Below are 9,297 nucleotides of genomic sequence, written 5' to 3'. Positions count from 1 at the left end.
TGTGCCCCCACTAGACTGGCTTCCCGGAAGGCACTGTGCCTGCCTGTCCATGTCTGTGCCCGCAGCATTTTCCGGGGATGCCTCCAGCTGCACTGACCTCCAGTGTTCTCCAGACACTCTGGGCCAGCTCAGCTCAGACCCTGATCTTCCCTCCCCCATGGAAAACTCTTCCAGCCCCTTTGCATGGGCCTTTCCCTCATCAGATCTGTGCTTCGGTGACTGCTCCTTGAGAGGGCTTTTCCAGACCACCCACTCACAATAGATCTTCCTTCCCATACCTTTCCCCTGACTCCCTGTCACTTTGAAGCTCCTTCCTGATTTAACTTTCTCTGCGGCAGGAACATGGCATGCCCCTGGTGAGGGGCACAGGTGAGCCTGTGGGTGCATTTGTTTATTGCCTCATGTCTGTCTTTCCTCCAGACATGTCCACCCGTCCCCCCGGGGCAGGGGCAGAGCCTTAATCCATCTCCTTCCTTCCTGCATTGCTGTGCACATCTGAGGTGCTCGGCAGACATTTGTAGACTGAGTGAACCCTCAGTGCTTGGTGTATAGAGACATTCAGTAAGTGAACATATTCTTAATTAATCATTTTAGCAGGACCATCTTGGAAGCTTCCCAAGGGGGAAGCCGACTTTGCCCTGCTACATGATAGACCCTCCTTTCCCCGGCCATCCACTATCCACACTTCTTTTCAGATTACTTTCCCCCTGTTATAAGAACGGTGACCTCACAAAAAAGGCCAGAAAGAAAACCCTGAGCCGTCGGACACTTTTCCAGACTGTGGCGATCTGGCCAGACCCACCAGCTTGTGCAGCAAGGGCATAATGCGCACGACGACATTCATGAATTAACCCTTCCCCTCTAATCCCAGCTCCTGCCGCCCCCTCACTGGGGCCACCCCCTCACCGGGACCGCCCCGATTTGGGCCTCTACCCAACAGCCAAGAAAAATATCACAGCCTTGGGTGTGGGGAACAGTATTATATGTAAATACATCCCCAAACAGCCCCATAAAAGCACAGATCTATTGATAAGGGAGCAAAGAGGTCAGGGAAAGGGAGGGAGGATCAGAGGTTCCCAGCTGGAAGATAAAACACCCGTGCCCTCCCAGAGTGATCTTGGGAATTACCCGGGAGATGCCCTGTAGTTCAGCAGAAGCATGCTGACCGCATTCACTCAGTCCCGTGAGTCTGTGGACACCTGTGTACCTCTTGGCTGCTAGGGGGGAAAATGTCCCCTGGTCCCTCGCTGTCTGTCCATGAACTGTTGTCTTTTAGACCCATTTTCCAATTCCAGGCCTATGACACGTGCAATGGTGGAAGCCCTGGGAGATCACCAAGTCAGTCACCGAACGACTGAGCACCCCAGTCATGAGGGGCATGAAGCAGAGTGTGGGGGTGGGGTCCGCGGGCCATATTATCTGTGCGTTTCTCTTAGGCAATTGTTATAAGGCCAGCAGAAGTGCGTACTGTGCTATGCCTTCCCGAGGCCACGTGCAGGACTGCTCAGTGCAGCACTGGGGGGGCCAAAGGCCCAAGCGCACGCCGGCGGCAGCAGAGAACACCTTCGGGAGCGGAGCCCGACACTGAACCCGCCGCGGCGCGCACAGCGATGCGGGTGCACCTCTCACACACAACCTTGGGCCTGGACGATTCCACGTCCGCAAAGTTCACGCAGCAGTGAAACGAATCACCCCCCAGAGAAGCGGACGAGACGGGTGGGCTGGAGTGTCCTATTTCATAATCCGGACCGTGGCCTCGGGGGCGCGTTCTCTGTGACAATCAGCAAGCGTGGTACACTTGGGCGGGTACACTTGTGGGTGTGCGAACCTGCCTTGCAGGCCTGCGTTCTAAAGGGGGAGGGTGGCGGGGCGCTGAGGCTTCCCCGGGGCTNCCCCACCCCGGGCCCGGCCCCCCGCTGCCTCCGCCTCCGCGTCCCGCGTTGCTGGGCAACCGGTCTCCCTGGCGACGCGCGACGCTGAGCCCCGGGCTGGTGCGTGCGAGGCGCAGAGACCTGAGCCCACATGGCGCAGAAACCTCTCGGTACCGCTGCGGCCGAGCGCATGAACCTCGTGGCGCAGGACGAGATCTGGTAACGCCCGGGCCGGTGCCCGGTGGGCTGGGCCCTTCCCGCCTCGAGTGCGCACACGTGGCGGCCTCAGTCCTGCCCCTCCCCCCACTCCGGGAGGTGGGCGGCCCCCTGCGCCAGGACCCTGCGCTGGAGGCGGTCGGGGCACTGTTAGGGACAGGAGGGCCCCCAGAAAGCCTTTCTCCTCTTAGGCACACCCCGAAGGATAAAAGATACTGCATCTGGTTTTACAATCATCTGCAAAGCTTTGCTTGTTGAGCCGACTAACATGTTATTTTTAAGATTTGCCGAATTTTAAAAAAAATAATAAAACAAATATCTTAATATTTAATTGGAATGAGATATACACATGCTCTTTACATTTTTGAATCTCCTGCTTTTTTAAGTAGTAAGAAATTTCCATTTAAAAAACAGACCCATTTTCTAAAAGATTTATGTTCGGCAGACGTTTGTAATGGATGATTTTATTTGAGGTCCTATTGAATCGCTAAATATACCATCTCTTTGAAGTTTCAACCAACATGGGAGGTTACTAATTTAGATGCAAGTAAGTGAAGTTGAGTAACAGTAAAGGCTAATTGCTTACCTCTTAAACTTCAGTTATCTGCTTGCCCTCTCTCTGATTTTTATCATGTCCTTGTAAAGCCTGTGTTAATCACTTCATATTTTTCTTTAAACTGGCTTTATTTCGCTCATGTATTTTTTTTTAAATTTTATTTCTAGGAGAGAGAGACAGCGTGAGCAGGGGAGGGTCAGAGAGAGAGGGAGACCCAGAATCTGAAGCAGGTTCCAGGCTCTGAGCTGTCAGCACAGAGCCCGACGCGGGGCTTGAACCCACGAACCGCGAGATCATGACCTAAGTGAAAGTCGGACACTTAACCGACTAAGCCACCCAGGCGCCCCTCAGATGTATTTTTATAGGGAACTTGACATCACTGTTGTCGATGAGAAGCCAGAATCCTTTGGCATAAAATACACAGCTATTAATTGTTTTTTTTATCTTTGTCTTTACCTTTGCCTGGGACACTTGTAAGACTACTGTAGCAGGTACGTTCGGTCTGTTTATAAAGCCCCTCCCCCCCTTCTCCGCCAGACAAACTTATATTCATCCTTCAGGACCCAAATCAGATGCCCCGTCCTATGTGAAGAGAGCCCGTTCAACCCTCACACTGTTCTGCCCAAGGACTATTGAGCCAGTGACTGGCCGGAACTGGAATGAACTGTCAATGTAATATACACACCACACCGGATTTCCAAGATTTCAGACCCCCAAGAAACAAACATTAAAATTAACTTCATCTGTTTATTTCCACTCTTCATTAGTGTGGCTTCTAGAACATTGTTATTATTATGTACGTGGCTCATGCCCAAGGCTCACATTACATCTCCATTAGCCTAGACCCTGCTTTAGATGCTCAGTGCCCAGGACAGAAGGCTTGCTCAGGGCTTTGACACTGGGGGCTGGACGAGGGGGCGGGCGGGGAGGAGGGGCGGGGAGAGAGGGTGCAGTGACTGGTTCCAAAAGAGGAAAAGAAGCTCGAAAATTGAAATGAGTAAATGCTTAATTAGATGTGTGTAAAATGTGACGCAACAGCCCCCACTAGTAGGGCCACTGTATATAAATTATATTTAACGTGGAGGAAAAGCAGGACCAGGATTGGGGCGGGGTGGGTGGGGCACCTGGGTGCCATGTTTAAGGAGGGCTCATTCTCAAGGTCAGGTCAGTGCTGGCTTTAGACTTGCAAGAACCTGGGAGTGAGCCCTCCCTTAAATTTTGCACCCCAGGTGCCGCACTCACCCCTCCTCACTCACCCCTCCTTGCTCACCTCACCAAAAGAAGGACTCTACTACCTAGATGGCCCCTCGGGCAGAGCCAGCCCCAAGTCCCGTCTTCTCCCCGATGTGCCATCCAACCCGCACATGGTTGTGGTTCTTTAGACCCGTGTGCCCCTGGCTGTCCCCAGAGACCGGGACCCTTGATCCCTCTGGCACCCAGCCCCCTTTCTGGCACAGAGCCATCGTTCAGTCAACAACACGCATGGGATAATGTAAAATTTTCCCCCTTGGACCCTATTTTAGGGTTTGCTACTTTAACCTTTCTCCATTGCTGTCCAGCACTTAGGAACTTTTTTTTTCAGGAAATACCGCCTGAAGGCTGAAACCGAAGCGCGGCAAAACTGGGCCCAGAACTGGGGATTTTTAACAACCCCTCTCGATGAGGTAAATATAAATTTTATGAGCCGAGAAGTTATAGAATTAATTATGTCAAAGAATAAATGGTTAGGAAGTGTATCATTTGTAAGCATAAAGTTAAAGAGGGGCGTCTGGGTGGCTCAGCTGGTTGAGCGTCTGACTTCGGCTCAAGTTGTGATCTCCCAGTTCATGGGTTTGAGCCCTGTGTTGGGTTCTGTGCTGACAGCTTGCAGCTTGGAGCTTGGAGCCTGCTTCAGATTCTGTGTCTCCCGCTCTCTCTGCTTCTCCCCTGCTCATGCTCATGCACTCGCTCTCTCTCTCTCAAAAATAAATATATGTTGGGGCGCCTGGGTGGCTTAGTCGGTTAAGCGTCCGACTTTCGCTTAGGTCATGATCTCGCGGTTCGTGGGTTCGGGCCCCGCGTCGGGCTCTGTGCTGACTGCCAGCTCAGAGCCTGGAGCCTGTTTCAGTCTGTGACTCCCTCTCTCTCTGCCCCTCCCCTGCTCACGCTGTCTCTCTCTCTCCTAGAAATAAATAAAACATTAAAAAAATTAAAAAATATATATATATGTTTAAAAAAATTTTTTTAAAGAATAAAGTTAGAGTGCTGTATATGAAAACCGATAACTCTGAAACTTACAGATTCCTTTCGCAAACTTATTGAGCACTTACTATGAGCCAGCCATGTCCTGGTGCTTCATCCGAACCAGCTCGTTTAATCCACACAACAACTCTTGCACGGAGGCGAGTGCTGTTTTTTATGCCCATTTTATGAATTAAGAAATGGAGCTCAAAGAATTACAAAGTCATACAGTTAATAGAGGGAGGCGCCAAGGGGAGAAGCTGGTCTGTCTGATTTCCGGGGCACTTGGCCTCAGACTGCCTATCTGTAAAATGGGATGATAGTCCTCAGCGGCCTCGTTGGGTGAGTGTGTAGTTCAGATGGGATGAGAAGTAGAAGCCAGGTGAGTGTATGGGGGATTACTGGAGAAATAGTCTCGGTAGTTCCTAAGCCAGCTGGGTAACAGAACAGGCAGAAGAGCCAGGCGTAATGAGTAGGGAGTGGTAGAGATGCCAGCCGAGACCCCCCGCCCTGTGTGGAGCTCATCAGCTCTCTCAGCTGTCTGGCGCACTTGATGTCTGCAAGGTAGACAGGAAAACTGTATCCCCGCACTGTTCATGAGAGTCCAGAAACCCACACGTTTAAATGAAATCCAACCCTAGAATAGCGAAATCTATAAACCACCTTACGGACACAAAATCCTTGCGTGGGCTTCAAAGGGATGGGGGCCACCAGACTACAACCTACCTTTCTTTCTCTCTTTCTCTCTTCCTTCCTTCCTTCCTTCCTTCCTTCCCTCCTTCCTTCCTTCCTTCCTGTTTATTTATTTTGAGAGACAGAGCATGTGGGGGAGGGGCAGAGAGAGAGAATCCCAACCAGGCCCTGCACTGTCAGCTCAGACTCCAGCCAACGTGGGGCTTGATCTCACAAACTGCAAGATCATGACCTGAGTCGGACGCTCAACTGACTGAGCCACCCAGGCGCCCCACGACTACAGTCTTTCAAACCACCCCCAGGACGCGCGCCTGGCAGCCACGTTACTTTGAAGGGACGCAGAACGGCACAAGAATCGTGTAATTGAAAACGGTCCTGATTCAGGACAGCGTAACCCCATTTGTAATTCACCGTACCCACGAGCTTTGAAATTATGCCACTCTTCGTGAGTTTTTTTTAATACTTAAAGAGTTATACACCTTGAAATTCTATGCATAAAATGAGTCCTTATTAATCTAAAATGCCTAAAAAGAGTCTATATTAATATTCCTTATATGTAATTAAATTGGGATTTCAAAGAGTTCAAAAATCACTTTAAAAAGAAAAGGGGGGATGGGGACCCTCCTCTGATATTTTAAAGGTACTGGAATGTTGTTGGCAATTTTTTGAGTCCTTCACCTGTGAAGTTTTCTCAAATTGCGACGCGGGAGTATGAATTAGCAGCTACAAAAGCTGGTAGGGGACGCAGCAGCCCTGTGTCCCGACGCTGAGCTGACAGTCCCCAGTCTGCCCCTTCCTAACTCTGCGATTGCACCAAGCTACCTCACGTTTCTGAGCCCTGCCCTGGTCATCTGCAAGATGCGGCATTCGGGGGCGGGGAGGGGGGGCCTCGGTGACGAGAAGCCCCCCTCTAACCTCAGTCTGAGGCTTCCCTTCTCTGGGGCTTGTGTTTCAGCTGCTCAAGGGCGAACAAGAACCCTCCACCTCGAAGCCCAGAATCGAGCTTCCCGAGCGGTTCCGCATCCGGCCAGTGACCCCAGCGGAGAAGTACATCAAGGTTCGCAAAGTCATTTTGAATATTTATTTTCCTAAGTCAGAAATAAGCCCTGGAGGAAACTGTGTTCACTCCACTCCCCCGCGGGCAAGAAGCCGCGCGCCCAGCACGTGGGAGGCCGGGTTCCGCGCCCTTTCCGAGCCCCCGTGCGGGGGACACGTCGGGTTGCTGGTCTGGACACACGCGAGAAGCACCGCGTCCAGCTCTGCAGAAGCAGGGCGTAGCCCAGAGAAGGATGGGGGTGATCCCGTCACTCAGCAGCCATTGCCAGGGGCTGGGCCAGGAACCGGGGCGGGTAAAGCACCAGGCTCCGCCGTCAGACCACGGAGATTCAAATCCTGCCCGGCTGCTCACCCTCTGTGGTCTTGCCAGTTCTCGATTGCCCTGCGTCCCCTTTACACTGGGGGTTAATGAAAGCACCTGTTTCAGGGAATAGTGTCAGGGGTCCGTGGGAGAACGCCTGGAAGGATCTGGAACGTCACCCCGCACTTTTGCAGAGTTCTAATGACCGTTAGCTATCGGGAGGTGCCAGGTGCCTGGCTGGGTAAACAGTGGTAAACACGGAGTCAAGACCCCAGCCCACAAGTCTGGATTGGGGGTGGGGGTGGGGGGCCGACATGAAACATTAAAATCAACACAATTGTTAGGTGCTGCGCGGGACGCCACGGAGGAAAGAGACGGGTGAGGTTTTGGAGGATGGCAGAGGGTGGGGCGATGCCCATTGAGCTGAGGGCTGAAGGACGGCCAGGAGCCAGCCCTGGAAAAGCTTCCCTGGGATGTCGGGGGGGCTCAGTCGGTTAAGCATCCGACTCCTGATTTCGGCTCAGGTCATGAACTCACAGTTCATGGGTTCAAGCCCCATGTCGGGCTCTGCGCGGGCAGCATGGAGCCTGCTTGGGATTCTTTGTCCACTTCTCTCTCTGCCCCTCCCCTGCTGGCTGTCTATATCTTTCTCAAAATAAATAAAAAGAAACTTTAAAAAAAAAGACAGGAAGGAAGGAAGGAAGGAAGGAAGGAAGAGAAAGAGAGAAAGAAAGAAAGGCTTTCCAGGCAAAGGAAGCAGCATGTACAAAAGCTCTGAGGCAGAACAAAGTCTGATCTGTTTCAGGAGCAGCAAGGGATGCTATGAGGCTGAAGTTTCATGAGCCGGGCATGGGTAGGGGTGGGAAGGGAGGGGATGTGGATGGAGAAGTGGGCAGGGCCGGATCCCCCTGGACCTCAGAGGCCAGATGAAGGGGCTGGGACTTGAGCCCAATCTGCAATGGGAAGCAAGGCTGTGGCATGCTGAGGATGGCCTTTTTATTTAAAAAAATTTTTTTAATGTTTTAATTTTATTTTTGAGAGAGACAGAAAGCAAATGGGAGAGGGGCAGAGAGAGAGAGGGAGACACAGAATCTGAAACAGGCTCCAGGCTCCGAACTGTCAGCACAGAGCCCGATGCGGGGCTCGAACACATGAACCGTGAGATCACGACCTGAGCCAAAATTGGATGTTTAACTGGCCTAGCCCCCCAGGCGCCCCGAGAATTGCCTTTTTAAAAGATCCCAGGGGCAGTCCCAGAGGGGAGAGGACTTAGATGGCCCTCCTGCCCGAAAACAGTCAGCCATGGCCATGCTGCCCTCTGCCTCACTGCGGAGAAAGCCGTTCCGGGTCCTGATGGGAAGAAGGGATGAAGACTCGCGCCGAAGGTGGCCAGGCGTGGCAGGAGTGAGGGTCCATGCATTTTCTTTCCCTGACACCCTCGGGGTCTGCTGGGGGACCTGGCACACTGTGGATGAATCTGAATGAATGAATGTATGAATGAATGAGAGTATGAATGAATGAGTGAATGAATGAATGACTGCACTCCACTGAGATAGGTTGAGAGTGTTTCCCCCCTGATTACACAGCAATATAGATTCTCTGATATTTTAGAATATCAGTCCCCTTGGTAAACATTTTGGGGACTTCCTTCCAGACGTTTGCTCTGCCTCTACTTACCGTCCAGTAAACGCCAGCTCTTATTGTCTCTGGTTTGTTCGCCATAGTAAGCGCTTTCCCTGGTCCTCTCATTTTCACAACAATGCTAGAAAGTAGATAGAATCCCCAGCAAACTCATTTTGCCCGAAGCAAATGGCCCCGGGCACAAGGACCGTGATCTAGGTGCGAAGGGCACTTTGCTGGTCTCCTTCTGAACTTCCTTCCTTGCTGACAAAATGGTCCCTTCTTCCTCCTTCCCATCCCTTCTTTGGGTGGAGACAGCCTCTTAAAATATGTTTATTTTTAACAGGCATCCTGGGCCCTAAAAGGCATGCTGTGAAAAGCCTCCTTCCCTCCCCCGACGCTCAGGAGCTGTTGTGAGCCGTGTCCCATGCACCCTTCCGTAGCCGGGTCTGCGTATACACCCTTCCATAGCCGGGTCCACGTACACACCCTTCCGTAGCTGGGTCCGTGTACACACCCTTCCGTAGCTGGCTCCACGCACGCAAGCACGTATGTGGATCCTTAGGCTTCTCCTTATTGCACTACTCACAACAGATTTTATGGGTTTTGTGCTCCTTTTTTCTCTTAGCAGTTTATGTTCAAAGTGCCCATCTCAGAGCATCCGGCCGCGCCTCGCTCCGATAGACCGCTGTCCAGTGTTCCACAGTGTGTCCCTGAGTCCCCGGCCGGGACGTGCAGGCTGTGTCCGGGGATTTGCTATTACA

At 52.0% G+C, this 9,297-nt stretch overlaps 1 protein-coding gene across 1 annotated transcript in view; it reads left to right on the top strand.

The window, feature by feature from the left end:
- Positions 1 to 1,980: 1,980 nt before the first annotated feature.
- The window catches only part of CIMIP1 (ciliary microtubule inner protein 1), a 9,980-nt gene continuing 2,663 nt past the window's right edge, over positions 1,981 to 9,297 (top strand). The window contains exons 1-3 of the mRNA XM_077778352.1: positions 1,981 to 2,090; positions 4,226 to 4,307; positions 6,512 to 6,613. Coding sequence (XP_077634478.1) covers positions 2,023 to 2,090; positions 4,226 to 4,307; positions 6,512 to 6,613 — 252 coding nt within the window. The 5' untranslated portion in view covers positions 1,981 to 2,022. The remainder of the gene's footprint in view (positions 2,091 to 4,225; positions 4,308 to 6,511; positions 6,614 to 9,297) is intronic.

The sequence above is a fragment of the Crocuta crocuta genome, unplaced genomic scaffold (assembly GCF_008692635.1).
Source record: "Crocuta crocuta isolate KB4526 unplaced genomic scaffold, BGI_CrCroc_1.0 scaffold27, whole genome shotgun sequence".
Lineage (NCBI taxonomy): Eukaryota > Metazoa > Chordata > Mammalia > Carnivora > Hyaenidae > Crocuta > Crocuta crocuta.
Note: the sequence above shows the minus strand (reverse complement) of the source record. Positions and strands in the feature narration are given on the sequence as shown.